This window comes from Neomonachus schauinslandi, chromosome 5 (genome assembly GCF_002201575.2).
Source record: "Neomonachus schauinslandi chromosome 5, ASM220157v2, whole genome shotgun sequence".
Lineage (NCBI taxonomy): Eukaryota > Metazoa > Chordata > Mammalia > Carnivora > Phocidae > Neomonachus > Neomonachus schauinslandi.
Window position 1 is genome coordinate 100,427,731 of NC_058407.1, and position 15,928 is coordinate 100,443,658.

A 15,928-nucleotide genomic window follows, 5' to 3' on the forward strand; every position below is an offset into this window, starting at 1 on the left:
AAAGAAAGAAAGAAAGAAAGAAAGAAAGAAAGAAAGAAAGAAAGAAAAAACACTAACTGGAAAGTGGGGACATAAACTGTATATCCCAGATTAACAGATATGTAAGCTCTATACAGAGAAAAAAAAAAATGAGTGAAACGAATCCCCAAAACTGAAAACAACACAAATGTTTTTCAGCGGGTGATGGTTAAATGAACTGTGGGATGTCCCTACCATGGAATACTACTCAGCAATAAAGAAGAATGAACTCTTTATACAAGAACCTGGATGGATCTCAAGGGCATTGTGCTGACTAAAAAAGTTAATCTGGAAAGGTTATAGACTGTACAATTCCATTTATATAACATTCTCAAAATGACAGAATTATAGAGATAGTGAACAAATTAGTGGTTGCCAGGGGCTAGGGATGGGCAGGGAGGGGCAGGTGTGACTACAAAGGAGTAAAAGAGTAGCATACAGAGAGCTTTGTGATAATGTGACAGTCTGTACGTTGATTGTGGTGATGGTTATATAAATCTTCACATGATAAAATAACAGAATTATACACACACACACACACACACCAATAAGTGCATGGAAAACAGGAGAAATCTGAATGAGGTCTGTGGATAGTACCAATATCAATTTCCAGGTTATGATTTTTTTATAGTTAAGTAAGATGTTACCATTGGGCAAAACTGGGTGAAGTGTACATGTGACCTCTCTGTACTAGTTTTGCAATTTTCTAAGAATATATAATTATTTTAAAATAGAAACTCAAAGAAAATCCTATATAGAGAGAAATATTGAAGAAATATTAAAACACCCTAAAATTTAAATAGCTATTGTGTCAAGACAGTAGAATTATTACTGATATTTCTTGTCATTTAAAATTCTCTTTCTGGGGCGCCTGGGTGGCTCAGTCGTTAAGCGTCTGCCTTCGGCTCAGGTCATGATCCCAGGGTCCTGGGATCGAGCCCCATGTTGGGCTCTCTGCTCAGCAGGAAGCCTGCTTCTCCCTCTCCCACTCCCCCTGCTTGTGTTCCCTCTCTCGCTGTCTCTCTCTCTCTCTGTCACATAAATAAATAAAATCTTTAAAAAAAAATTCTTTTTAAATGTCTTGCAATTAATTAAATGTTTTGAAAAATACAAAGTCATTGTTATACATTCTTAAAATACATAGCTAAAATAGCTTTGCACTCTACTTATTTAATCTGAAGACTTTTTTCCCATCCTCATCCCTATCTTCTCCATTCTCTGATAGATTGGGTGATTAGTGCAGCATTGGGCCCACAAATGGAGGGTTTAACATGAAGACACAGAGTCTTATGTCAATCAGCACTGCTACTAAACCACCCAGTCATCCCAAATAAGGTTAACATGTATGCGGATATCCTGGAAGCAGGCACAAGGCTACTCACCCTCAAAGATGGGGCAAATCTTCCTCCAGGCTGTGACGCCTCCCTGGCTGGTGTACTGGCCCAGCGCTGTCTCCAAGAGGAAGACAGGAATGCCACAGGTAAAGAGGAAGATGAGGTAGGGGATGAAAAAGGCTCCTGTGGGTGGGAAACAGGCTTTCTGTTACCTGGCACTAGCCTCCTCGTGGTCCACATTCATCTCCTCCCATCACCACTCCACCCTGCCAGTCAGAATCCCCAGGGGTGTGGGTCATGCAAAACTGTGGGGGACTTCTCTCCAGATGTCTGGAACCATAGCAGAGATCAAGAGTCACCAAGTTACCTAACCAGCCCTTTCTTTCACTCTGAAAGTTTCAATCTATACCTACCAAGGTTTGCTCCCCATCAAACATCAATTATTACCTCAGTTACACATAACTTGGCAACAGCAAGGAGCTCATTGAATAACGGACATCCAGGAACATTAACATAGCCCACAGACTATAATTCTTTTCAAGGAAATGACTGTTTTTAATGCTAGATAGAGACTTTCAGCAGACTAGAGTCAGATTTCCCTTTAGTAATCCTTTCTGCTTCAGTTTTCACAATCCTTTCTGCTGAGACAAGCGTACTGATGCTAGAAAGGCTGGTATTTTATTCACGGTGGACCCCTCTATCTGTTGCTAAGGTAGACAGAGGAGTTCACAGAGTACCAGAGAAAAGAAGCACCAGAGGGAGGTACAAATACCTGCAGGGAGTCCACTTCTAGCTTTCAACTGAGTGCTGGTCCAATCAAAAATAATGTAAAACAAAGAAGCAGAAAAATATTACTCATAATGAGTAGTAAATCAATTGATTGGACCCAACCCATAGCTTACACTAATGTTAGAATAAGCAGATACGGACACTAAAGTGATTATTATAATTGTGTTCTATATATTCAAAATGTTAGACAGAGACGTGAAAGATACTGAAAACACCCAAGTCAAATGTCTAGAGATGAAAACCACAGGGGCACCTGGCTGGCTCAGCCAGTAGAGCATGCGACTCTCAATCTCAGGGTTGTGAGTTGAAGCCCCACGTTTGGCGTGGAGCCTACTTAAAAAAAAAAATTAGAGGGGTGCCTGGGTGGCTCAGTGGTTGGGCATCTGCTTCAGATCCCAGGTCCTGGGATCGAGCCCTGCATCGCATCCAGCTCCCTGCTCCACGGGAGGCCTGCTTCTTCCTCGCCCACTTCCCCTGCTTGTGTTCCCTCTCTCACTGTGTCTTTCTCTGTCAAATAAATAAATAAAATCCTTAAAAAAAAATTAGAGCTGAAAACCACAATGTGTGAGATGAAAAATACATTGAATGGGATTAGTGGCAGATTAACAGCAGAAGAAAAGTTTAGTGAACTTGAACCACAGAGTAGAAACTATCCAAAACAGAGAAAAGAGGTTTAAAAAAAAAAGGTGTCACTGAGCTGTGGGACAATTTCAAAAAGTCTAATATACTAGCAAGTGGAGTCCCTGAAGGAGATAAAAGATGGGGGGGGGCAGAAAAAAATTTGAAACAATAATGGGTGAGACTTTTCCAAATTTGATGAAAACTATAAATCCACATATCCAAGAAGCTCTATGAGCCCCAAGATAAGAAACATAAAAAACACTATAACAAGGCACATCATAAATTATTTAAATCAGTGATTAAGAGTATTTATTTATTTGAGAGAGAGAATGAGAGAGAGCACATGAGAGGGGGGAGGGGCAGAGGGAGAAGCAGACTCCCTGCCGAGCAGGGAGCCCGATGCGGGACTCGATCCTGGGACTCCAGGATCATGACCTGAGCCGAAGGCAGTCGCCCAACCAACTGAGCCACCCAGGCGCCCAGTGATTAAGAGTTTTTAAGAGGAAATCTTAAAAGCCACCAGAGAGGGACACCTGGGTGGCTCAGTCAGTTAAGCATCTGCCTTCAGCTCAGGTCATGATCCCAGGGACCTTGCTCAGTGGGGAGTGCTTCTCCCTCTGCCTGCCACTCCCCCTGCTTGTGCTCTTTCTCTCTGACAAATAAATAAATGAAATCTTTTTTAAAATGAGAATAAAATTCATCAGAGAAACAAAGACACATACGTACAGAGGAACAAAGATAGGATGACATCAAATTTCTCATTGGAAACAATGCAAATGAGAAGACAGCAGTAAGAGAGCACATTAGTTAAAGTACTGAAGGAAAAAAGAAACTATTAGCTAGACTTCCAATAAAAATACTGTTCAAAAATTAAAGTGAAGTAATGCTTCTTAAGACAAGCAAAACCTGAAAGAATCCATCGCCAGAAGATCTGCACTATAATAAAGGTTAAAGAAAGACCTTCAGGCAGAGGGGAATGATGATGCCAGAGAGAAATATGATTCTACACAAAGGAACAAAGAATGTTAGAAATGGTAACTACATACATAGGTAAACATCTAAGAATTTTTTCTTATCACCCATATCTCTTTGAAAGATAACTGACTGGTTACACAATATGAGGTGGAGTTTATAACATATGAAAAGTAAAATGTGTAACAATAAGAGCACAGAAGTCAAGAGGAAAGAGATGGAAATGTATTATTGTCCTTACAATAATACATTTATCTTATATGTAAAGTGATATAATATCACGTGAAGGTGAACTGTGATAAATTAAAGATGCATGCTACAAAACCTAAAACAATCATTCAGGGACATGTGGGTGGCTCAGTTGGTTAAGCGTCTGCCTTAGGCTCAGGGCATGATCCCAGGGTCCTGGGATTGAGTCCCACATCAGGCTCCCTGCTTAGCAGGGAGCCTGCTTCTCCCTCTGCGTCTGGCCCTCCCCCTCTTTGAGCTCGCTCGCGTGCGCCGGCTCTCTCTCTCTCTCTCTCTCTCTGACAAATAAATAAGTGAAATCTTTTTAAAAAAATAAAATAAAACAATCATTCAACTAATATAACAAAGACTTGTGGCTAATAAGCCATCAAAGGAAGAAAGCCAACAATGAAATACTAAAAAATATCCAATTAATTCAAAAGAAAGCAGAAAGATAGGAAAAGGGGAACGAAACTGATAGGACAAGTAGAAAACAAATAGTAAGATAACAGATTTAAACTTAACTAGATGATTGCTTTAAATGTTAATAGTCTAAATATCCCAAATAAAAGGCAGAGATTGTCAGAGTGGCTTCAAAACAAAAACTAGCAAGACTCAGCTATATGTTGCTTAAAAGAAATGCACTTTAAATACCAAGACATGAAAAGAAGGAAATCCTGCCTTTTGAGATAACATGGACAGACCTTGAGGACATTATATTTTCAGAGAGAGAATAAGAAACATAGTATGTTCAAGGGCTGCAACATTCCCCACCTGCTGGCCTGGATGGCAGGAGACCCTGGTTCTCCTCCAGCTTTGGCCTCTAACTTCCTGGGACCCTAAGCAAGTGTCCTTTCTCCTTTATGTTTCTCATTAGCAAAGTGAGGAGTAGAGTAGTGATGTCAGGTCCCTTCTGGACCTGACAACCCAGCTTTGTTGTCATCCAGGGTCCCTTTGCTCATGTTCCAGCCCCAGACCAGTAACCATAGCCCAGAGCACCAGAGGCCTCATCCACCATGAGCTCAATACCCCAGCAAATCCTGTATGTTCTCACTTATATGCAGACTTCAAAAAGCCAAATTTGGGGGTGCCTGGCTGGCTCAGTCGGAAGAGCATGTGATTCATGATCTCAGAGTTGTGAGTTCAAGCCCCACGTTGGGTGAGGAGATTACTAAAACAAACAAACAAACAAAAAACTTTTAAAAATTAAAAAAAAAAAGCCAAAATTGTGGAATTAAAGGGTACAGTGATGATTGCCAGAGGCTCAGGGATGGGGGAAATGAGGAGATAAACTTGCAGCTATAAATTGAATAAGGTCTGGCAATCGAAAGTACACAGCATGGTGTCTATAGTGAACAATACCGTATTATAGACTTGAAAGTTGGTAAGAGAATAGATCTTAAGTGTTATCGCCAAGAAAAGCTAATTATGTGAGGGAATGGAAGCGTCCAATAACCTTATTGTAGTAATCATTTCACAACAGACACATGTATCAAATCCTCATGTTGTACGCCTACAACTTAGCATATGTTATGTCAATAATATCGCAATAAAACTGGAAAGACATATTAAAAAAACAGGTCTGTGGCTGCACTGGGACAAGGTAGTAAAGGTAAGAGGTGGGAGAAAGGGACAGGAGGAAACCTGGGGGAGTCATGAATATGTTCATTATCTTGATTGTGGCAACAGTTCCATGAGTGTACACATGTCAAAACTTATCAAACTGTACACTTTAAATATGTACATTTTGTCGTAAATCAGTTATATCTTTTTTTTTTAAAGATTTTATTTATTTATTTGAGACAGAGAGAGTGAGAGGGAGGAGGGTTAGAGGGAGAAGCAGACTCCCTGCCGAGCAGGGAGCCTGATGCGGGACTCGATCCAGGGACTCCAGGATCATGACCTGAGCCGAAGGCAGGCGCTTAACCAACTGAGCCACCCAGGTGCCCCAATCAGTTATATCTTAATAAAACTGTTTAAAATGAAAGTTAATGGGGAATAACATTCTGCAGTTCTTCACCTTCCAGATCTCTGGCTTGTAGTCTACACATCCATAAGTCACGCTGATGAAAGCACCTGATTACCACAAGGGCAAAGAAATAAAGATCAGGGGCGCCTGGGTAGCTCAGTCGTTAAGCATCTGCCTTCGGCTCGGGTCATGATCCCGAGGTCCTGGGATCGAGCCCCGCAAAGGGCTCCCTGTTCAGTGGGAAGCCTGCTTCTCCCTCTCCCACTCCCCCTGCTGTGTTCCCTCTCTCGCTGTGTCTCTCTCTGTCAAATAAATAAATACAATCTTAAAAAAAAAAAAAAAAAAGAAAGAAGATCATAAACACCTCAGCCTAATAAGTCCATAAATCAATCCAAGACTTACTGAGCAGGAAGGGAAAATTCAGGAAGAGAGAACTCAGTAGCTGATATGAACAGTTACTGCTAAGAGTTGAAAACATGGCAGAAAAGGAAAGAGAACAGAGAGAGAAAGACAGAGAGAAAGAGAATTTTCAGCCCAGCTCGAGCCCCTCCCCGCCCATCTTTATGCTACCTGCTCTTTCCCAATAAACCGAGCCAATGTTTAACTGCAGTGGGTTCCATGGTCAGCTCTGCTCCCCTCGTCCTCTGCCTCTTGGAGCATGTGGGCAGCTGGCCACAGGGGCAAGGTCCACACTCCATAAGCTGAGCCACTGGCCCAACAAGGGGAAGGGGTCAGGGGAGTGATGGGCTCCAGAGGGGCCCAGGTGCAGACGTGGGGGTCCCATGGGGCACCCTGCCTCTTTCCCCACTCAAGCCCAGGTCACCACGATTAAAAGATGGAGCTAGTCCTAGAGATGGAGGATGGACGTCAGTTACCTGCTCTCCCATTCCAGCAGGTTAGTCTCCTTCCCCAAATTCTGAAATGTCCTGGCATGTTTCCCCATGAGCTGGGAGAGTCCGCATGCCCAACCTAGAAATTCTGCAGGCCACCCTTCTCAAAAGGAACCCATTCTGTGGTGTCCTCTGTAATGTTCCAGCTAATATTTTAAAGCCTAAACTGATGAGGTTCCACATGAGCAACTCAGTGGTGAGCATACATGAGCCATTATGTGCCAGAATCAACAGTAGTCTGACCACTACTGGGGGCTGAGTCATTAACTAACAATGCTAACAAACTATCACTTATTATCACACACAATTATTATTCTTACATGGAGAAAAAAGTGCTCCTCGTTTCCCTTTGTTCTTTGTACTAACAAGCAGCATCAAGGTGATCAGTCTCCCCGAGGCCAGGTACTATTTAATCCTCTTTGCATTAGTGTCCCTGTGGCCTCTCTCCCTGTGGCCTAGGGCTGCCCTACCCCCAAAGCCTGCTGCTCTAAGATCCGTATTCCTAGAGATCCAGCCGTGGGACATTCTGTTGTCGCCTCACATGGGGTCTCCAGGCATTCCGGGTGTGGAGGAACTTGGACTGCCAGCAGCCAAGGTCCAGGGAGCTGGAGAGACCCCAGCTGAAGCCCCATGAAGGATCTGGGTGTCTGGAGACTGAAGATCAGTAGGAAGGAGGGACAAGGAAAAAGGAAGCATCGGTCCTCACACAAGGTGACTTCCAGCTGGTGTTCTATGACTAGCAAAACCAACGATTCCTTGCACAAGTGACTTCTGCCCCTGGTTTTCAGCAACCTGGACTTAGAAATTAAGTATAGGGGCACCTGGCTGGCTCAGTCAGAGGAGCGTGTGACTCTTGATCTCGGGGTCATGAGTTCAAGCCCCACATTGGGTGCAGAGACTACTTAAAAATAAAATCTTAAAAAATAAGTAATAAGTCAATAAAATCTTTTTTTAAAAAAAGAAATTAAGTATAAAATGGTTGGCAGATGATCTGTTTTTGTCTGGGCTGAGACTGGTGGACAAGTAATTTACATTCCCTCCTGGCAGATTGAATCCTATTACTAAAACCCTCTCCTACCACCTTCCCCCAACATCAAGCCTTTTGGATTATCCAGAGACTTCTCATCCCCATGGCTAGAGCTTTAGGGGACAGGCCCCAGTGGAAGGTCATGTTTGCATTTCCCTCCACGGAGCTGAGGGTGGAGAGCTTGAGAAATAGTACAAATGTGTAGCATCTTCGGCCACTTGGCCAGGCAGGAGACCTATCCCCACCACCGCTGGACACACGGGAGACACTGTCCTGACTACGCAGCCCTCATATTGGCTTCTTCCTAGCCAGGAGGGAGAACACACAGCGGACGTGCCCTCTGCCCACTCCCGAGCTTTGCCCAAATAACCCATACTTCCTATTTCTAATTCCTCTCTGCCCCCATTACCTCGAACCCACCGCAAGCAGTCATTGCCCCGGCCTCCTGCTGTGACTGCTCCTACAAGGTCACCAACAGCCCCCATGCCACCAAAGCCAACACTCCATTCTCCTCCGTAACTTTCTTAACCTACCTGCAGCGTCTGATGCCGTTGTCCCTCCGGCCTCCCTGACCTCATCACTTTCCTTGCCTCCCAAAACACTTCAGTGTCCTGGTTGTTGTCCTTCTGCACTGGTTTCTCCTTCTCTGTCCCCTGCTGGTCCTTCCTCCTCCCCCACTCCTTGTTCTCTCTTCTCACCGTGAAAGTGCTAATCACCCTCAGGTTTATATCTCCGCATCTTTCTCCCAGACTCCAGACTCCTGTGTTGTACTGCCTAGTGGACAGCTCCCCTTGGACAGCTCAGAGATATCTCAAGTCCGCGCTCCCACAACGCAACTCTTTATGTTCTTCTTAACACCTGCTCCTCTTGGGGCCTTCCACAACACAGCGGAGGGCATGTCCTTCCTCCACGGGGCTCAGGCTGCAGCCCTTGGACCGCTGAGACCAGGCAGGAGCAATGGAGGTGACAAGAAGTGTCAGGTTCTGCATACATCATGGGGGGGTCTCCAGTCCCAGGCGGTTCTGGGTGTTGAGGAGCTCAGTCTGTTGGCAGCCAGAGTGCAGAGAGCCCAGCTGAAGGCTCGTGTTCGGAAGCCCCCAGAACCTGGGTATTTAGATAGATCCAACAGTTTGGCGGAGGGGGAGGAACCGAGGATGACTCTAATATTTTCAGCCTCCTAACTGGTCCGCTTCTGCCCTGACTCCTGTACACCCAGTTCTCAACAGCAGCTGAAGAGATTATTTTAAAATGTAAGAGCACAGGGGCGCCTGGGCGGCTCAGGTTAAGCGTCTGGTCCTGGGATCGAGTCCCACATCGGGCTCCTTGCTCCGCGGGGAGCCTGCTTCTCCCACTCCCTCTGCCCCTCTCCTCGCCCCACAGCCTGCTTGTGCTCTCTGCTCTCTCTGGTGCTCTCTCTCTCTCAAATAAATAAATAAAATCTTTAAAAAAAAAAAAAGTAGAATGTAAGATCATGCCACTCCTGCTCAAAACCCCGCCCTTTCTCCCATGTCACCAGAGCCAGAGCCAAAGTCTCACAATAACTGACAAGGACCTCCATGATCTGCCACCCCCGTCCTATTTACTTCTCTGACCCCAGCTTCTATTTGCTCCCCTCCTCACAACTCAAACAAGCCAGTCAGCCTCTTGCTTTATGACTCTTAAATCTTGGAGCACTTTTACCCTCAATATCCACACAACCAACTCTCTCACTCCTGGCAAACCCTGGCTCAAATGTTCTCAGTGTCCCCACCCCGCACACATACACTCCTGATCCCCTTTACCCAGCTCTCCTTGGTCTTTTTCCATAGCACTCCTTAACTTCTGATATACTATATAATTTTCCTATTTAGTATGTTTATTGTGTATTGTCTGTCTCCCTCCTCTAGAATGTAAGCCCCACAAGGACAGGGAATTGTTCTGTGCTGTTCGTACATGGATCCCAACAACTTGGAAGCATTCTGGGCAAATGGAATGTAGCCGGTAATTGCTGTTGAATGACACGGTCGGGGTCGGGGCTTGGTGGGCTGTGTGCGGGGGCAACTGGCTGAGATTGGAGACTCCAGAAAGCCATTAGGGGGTGGGCTGGCCACAGGTTTTGGACAGCAGGGAGGGTGCTCACTGCGGAGATGATTGAGGCAGGCATCGCTTGCATCCCTCTCCCTGAAAAGCCTACTGGTTGCTTTTGATTTGAGATGGGCTTCTTTATATCACTTTCTCAGCTTCTCTGGTTTTCGACTATAGTGTTTCACTGTTCACCTGCTTTTCTATCATATTCTTGTCTCAGCCCTTTCTCTGCTTGGGAACTCACTTCTAATTGGGATCTACCAAATGTTAAAGCTGGAAGGAACCAAAGAAGACATCATTTGTATTTACATTTGGAACTAAAATTATGTTTTGGGGAGTTTTTCATCCGTGACCTCACCACTGAACAAATACGGATAATAATAAAGTGCCTAGCTTACCCTCCCACTCTTCCCCCAAGCATAAAAGTGGCTGTTCAAGGCTGGGAAGTTGAAGAAAGGGCCCAGAAACAGGCCGATAGGGTCCATTACCTGAACATGGTACACCCCAGAGTACCCCAGCATCTTTCTCCAGAACTTGCTCAGAACATTCTTCTCATCCCCAAATCCCAGTTGGAGAACCATGGGTTTAAATAAAATCACTACACCAGGAGGAAAAAGGGTCAAATCAATGTAAGTGATCTCCATTCTCCTCACCTTCCTGCCCCATACAGGTGACAAAGGGTCCCATCAGAAAGAGGCATCAGTCTGTTCCTTGCCAGACAAGGAGGTGAGAAGAGGAAGTGCTGGGGCCCATTCTGTGTAGGAGCTTGCTTTCCCAGGAAGGCGAGGGGAGTTGAGTGATGACAGAAAGGTTAAACTGCTGGGAACACCAAAAACCAGGCCTGTCTAGGTCCCTCTAATGACCGCACATACCCTCAGTGAGTTCCCCTTACCTTGGCAAAGGAGGCTTTCCATTAATTCGCCCGGTGGCCCTGGATGACTCCTGCCCTTCAGAGCAAACCTGGGCATCAGCCTCTAGCTCCAAAGCCCCTCAGAACACTTCCCTCCAGCTGTTGTCGTCCATCAAGGAAAAGAGGAGTCCTAAGGCCCTGCTCTCGATCAAGGGGAGAGACTGTGGGTGGCAGTGTTAGGGATTAAACAGAATTTGACTGGATCCAGGACCCCTGAAAATGTCTCCACTCTTGATCAGAATCAGCGTGCAGGAAGGCCGGCTCTATCCAGGGAGGAAGCGGCCACAGCCGTCAGTCACACCCACCCCCTTCCGTCACAGGCCCGTGGCAAGAACCAAGGGGCCCTGATATGCTTCCTGGGCCTGCCTTTCCACCCGAGACAGTGTCACACACTCCTGGGCCTGCACAAACTTACCACAGAGCCCTGGGGCAGAGCTCAGATCCAAACACTGCCAGACAAGTTCCCCTCAACAGGGTGAGCCCACACCCCCCACGGCTCCTGGGCACAGCTCTCTTTGCTTCCCCTTCTTCAGCCCAGTGGTTTTGTGCCAGAAATCACTGGAAATCACTCCCTCCCACCTCTTCGTGCCACTCCTGCTAATTCCCAGGCCAACCTTTACCCAATTCCAGAGAGGCTTGGGGAAAGCTTCTCACCTCCTAATCTTCCTGCCATGTGAGGAGCTAAGCTGGTTACTAGGCTCCAGGTACAGAGTCCCAAAGCCCCACTTAGCCCCCAGACTCCTCCTCTGCCCTGGAGCAGCCTCGTCCCTCCACCCAGTTCACTGAAGGCAAGCATGTGGAGTGTCCAAGGCTAGGTTCGAAGTGGGATGACCTCCTTCCTTCCCTCACAGAGCACACGGAAAAGTCCTGTGATTTCAGGCTGCTGGCCAGACATCCCCGGGAAGAAAGGACGTATCAGCCCATCCCCTCCCCTCTGGAAACATACAAGTTAACTTCCAACTCCAAGGCCAGTCCTCAAATTGCCACAATCCTGAGAATAGGGCTCCAGGGGTTCAGCGCGCCTCTGTACCCCCCAACCCAGCCCTCCCACTTCCACTGTCCAAAACCATGGGGAGGCGGAGCTCCATGCATTTGGAGGCTCCTGCTTCCCTGGAAAAGGGTAAGTGTTTACATGAGGGTACCGTCCAGTCCTTGTGGCCCACAAAACAACCACCGCCCTCAGCATTTCCCCACGTGACCTACCTCGGCATTTCCCTTTCCCCCAGCCCAGACTGCAGTCTCACTTCCAAACCAGATCTGGGGATCCCCAACACCTGGAAGCTTTACCCATCCACAAGGCGATCTTCCTAACCTACGGCTCACCCAGGACGCTTCAGGACCTGAGAAATCCACAGAGGTCTGGGATGCCCTGGGAGTGAGTTATTGGTCGGAAAATTACCACCACTGCTGGCGGGGAGCAGAGCTACCCCAGCGGGCTGCAACGGGGTGGGGAGAATGAGAAGCCAAAAAAGACCGAGGAAACAGTTGAGTTAATACCACCTACACACAGACTTTCAGTGGGGAATTTTTAAGGGCGAGCCACTGGTATCAAAGGTTATGACACGGGGAGGGGTTGGGTAATGACTGCCTTGGGGAATGTCGTGATGTCAGCAGCATAGGGAAGACACAGACTGAGGGGTCTCACGACCGCAGGACAGCTCAGTATCAACATCGTCTTCACCGCAGCTGCCATTTATTAAGCACTTGACACACATTACCTCTAATCCTTACAACAACTTGAAAGGCAGGTACTACTATCTTAATTTACAGGAAGAGCAGAGGAGACTGACAGCTTTCATGACTTGCTCAAGATTACACAGAGATTAAGTAGCAGAGCCAGAGTCCAAACTCTGATCCATCTGGTTCCAAACCCACGTTCATATTCCTAGGATGCCATACCAGTACAGAAAACCCCCTGGGAAAGTCACGTGACTTTCTAGGTCTCAGTCTCCTGCAGTGTCCTTCCTGACTTGTAAGGGTCTTTCCAACTCCAGCATTTCTATGCACCCATGGAACTCCCCAGAGGGGCAGTAAGTGCGGGAGTTGGAGACAGCCTCCTTCCAGGGATGGGTGGGGTGGCGCAGTGGCTCTCACCTCCCCCATTTTTGTAGCATAGATAGGGAAACCTCCAGACGTTGCCGAGGCCGATGATCTCCCCGGCCACTGAGAGCACAAACTCCATCTTGTTGTTCCAGTGTCCCCGTTCCAGGGTGCCATCTTCCTTCGCCTTTTCCATGACTGGGTACGCTGGCTTTGTCTCTCCATTACTGGTTGTGCTCGAGACCCTGCTATCCATCCCACCTGGAAAACAAGCAGAGTGCTCTGTTACTGCTGGGAATCCTAGGAGGAAAGCCTTCCCCTTCCTTCACCAGAAGATTCCCAGGGGAATGAGTGCACTAGAAGAAAAAGTAGGTCCCTATCCCCTTGCCTGAAGACCCGTGTTCTCCTTAGCAGCTCTTACTGGTAAAGGCTGAGGAACAGCTGCTGCGAATGTATATTCCTTTCCTGTTCAGGAAGAAAGCATGAATACTGAGGTACAGGCATGGCTTCCACTCGGCAGGTCCTCTTGGGTTGGGTCTTGTGGATATGGAAGACTTCACGTGGCCGCTGGGTTGTCTAAGTTCTCCCTGCCAGCCTACGACTCACTTCGTCTGTGTTAGCATGCCCTTCAGTGTCTGTATTTCTGCATGCTGGGGACAGCTGAAAGGATCCTCAAGGCCACCAACTTCCCTCGCAGGAATTTAGTCTAGCGAAATAGCTGTGACTGTGGCTATGGATTTGGCATCGAAGATGTCCATTGTTTACAACAGCAAAAAATTAGAAAGTACATAAATGTCCCAAAATGGTAGATAGGTTAACAAATTATGGCACATACATACACTGGACTATTATACAATCATCAAAAATTGTGTTGCAGAAGAAAATGTAATGAAATGAAAGTGTTCACAATATGTGAAGCAAAAAGTTATAAAAGAGCATTTATGATATGATTATGCATGGAAAATATTTTATAAAGTGTATACAATAAAAGATTAGGATAGCCACCAAAATGGTTCTCTCTCCGTGGTTGGATTATAGGAATGTTTTCCTTATTTCTATTTTCTACATTTTCATCAAAGAACATGATTTATTTTATAATATTAAAATAAAAACAAGTTTTAAAAAAAATCCTCCCAGGCGCCTGGGTGGCTCAGTGGGTTAAGCGACTGCCTTCGGCTCAGGTCATGATCCCAGAGTCCCAGGATCGAGTCCCACATCGGGCTCCCTGCTCAGTGGGGAGTCTGCTTCTCCCTCTGACCCTACCTCGTCTTGTGCTTTCTCTCTCTCTCTCAAGTAAATAAATAAATTTTTTTTTTGAATGGCAACATCATTTTAAAAACAAATAAAATTTAAAAATCCTCCCAAAGGATGAGAGAGGCTGAGTGGGCCCTGGAATTCTGATGAAGATGGGCTGATCTTCCATGTCTCTCTAAAGTCAACATAAGAGAAAGATGAACTATGGGTTCTTTTTTCTTTTTTGGTGATGACACACATAGGAATCTGTTATGGTATAAATAAAGAGCCACTGTTCCAAATGCTTCACTGCCCTCTTCTAGACTCTTACTGGGATTGAAGATAAGATTGGATATGGCTCACATTTAGTGAGCAACTACTACTAAGCTCTTTACATGTATTTGTTTCCTTTAATCCACACAACCACCCTGATATGTAAGCAGTGTTAGCTCTGCTTTGTAAATAAGGAAGCTGCAGCTCAGAGAGGTAAAGTAACATGTTTGCTACCCTACAGTCAGGCGACGGCATAGGTGGGACTTGAACCCACTCTGTCCCTGCTCTTTCCATTCCATTCCATTCCCAGCATGTCTCAATAGCATCTTCTGATGACTCCCTCCTGATTCTATACAATGGTCCTTTTTCTGGAGAAGTAGGCAGATGGACTTTTTCATACGCCTCAAGAAAAATTCACGTTAACAGCACTTTCTCAGTGGGAGCCTCATCTGCCCAGACTCCCCTCTGACTCCGCCTCCCCAGCGTGGCTACCACAGGGATTCAAAAAGTCACGGAGAAAGTCAAGGAACGGTAGGCACCTTTGCTTATTTGATAAATTAGGGAATAAGCTCCAAAGATTGTGAGCTAAAAGGAGAAACCCAACCAGCTGGTCCCAAGAAGGTTCCTCAGTCCTTTCGAGAAGACTGTCTAACGTCTTGTGCTGGTTCTGAGCCTTCCTTTACCAACCGATGGGTGCCGTCCTATGGTGGAACGTCATCTCCCTCCACTCTTTCATCCTCCCAGGCCCTAGAAGAAACAGCAGTCTTCCCGGGTCCCTGGCCTCATTAGGGTACTGCTTCTCAGAGGTGGCGCATAGCCATCAGAAGGTGTACAACCAGACAAGCCGGGCACAGATCTTAGCTCTGCGCTGTACCACTCGCTGACTCCGGGGAAGTGAATTAACTACTCTGAGCCTCCGTTCACTCCTCTGTGAAGGTGAGAAGGACTAAGTGAAGGGATTATATATAAAGTAAAGCACTTAGTAGAAAAACAGGCACTCAAATTTTTTTTTTCTTTCAGTCTTGCCAAAGAGTTGTTCATTGTCTCATCTCACAGAGAAGAAAGCCTTTCTTTCCTCTCAGTCTAGGGTTCTCGTCCTCTGAAGCACATGGTCCCTCAAGTCCACGGCCACTGGAGCTTCAGAAAGCCCAGAATATAGCATCTAGTCTTTGCACATGCACACATAAATGGCAGGACATATTTTCGAGAAGGATCAAAAAATCCTTTGGTTGTAAGTCCTATGATCTTACCAACCTGTAGTCTGAGACCCAGAAACAGAAGAAAGAGAGAGCGAGAGAGGAGAACATGTCACCAACCTTAGTGCAGTTGCTGCCAGAGGTCCAGTCGGGGGAGAGGAATTATCTAAGGGGAAAGGGGAAGGTGCTGGCTATTTAAAGTGTGGCTCTGACCCCCAGCCGCACTTGTAATCCTAAACTTGGCCCGGCCCACATTCCGCCTCCTGCCTCCCCACCCCTCCCTCCCCTGAGCACCAGACCACTCACACGCGAGTGATTTCACAGCCCGGGGAGTGTGAGCACACCCCGGCAGGTCAAGCCAGCT

General features: G+C 46.4%; 1 protein-coding gene across 2 annotated transcripts in view; it reads right to left on the minus strand.

Annotated features, from left to right (window-relative positions):
• The window catches only part of SLC6A13 (solute carrier family 6 member 13), a 34,043-nt gene extending 20,925 nt beyond the window's left edge, over positions 1–13,118 (minus strand). Inside the window, exons 1-2 of one of the 2 annotated variants that reach the window (XM_021690558.1) lie at positions 12,917–13,118; positions 1,401–1,535 (exon numbers count right to left, since the gene is read on the minus strand). In XM_021690558.1, coding sequence (XP_021546233.1) covers positions 1,401–1,535; positions 12,917–13,118 — 337 coding nt within the window. The remainder of the gene's footprint in view (positions 1–1,400; positions 1,536–12,916) is intronic. The other variant, XM_021690559.1, reaches the window with a different exon arrangement.
• Positions 13,119–15,928: the final 2,810 nt, after the last annotated feature.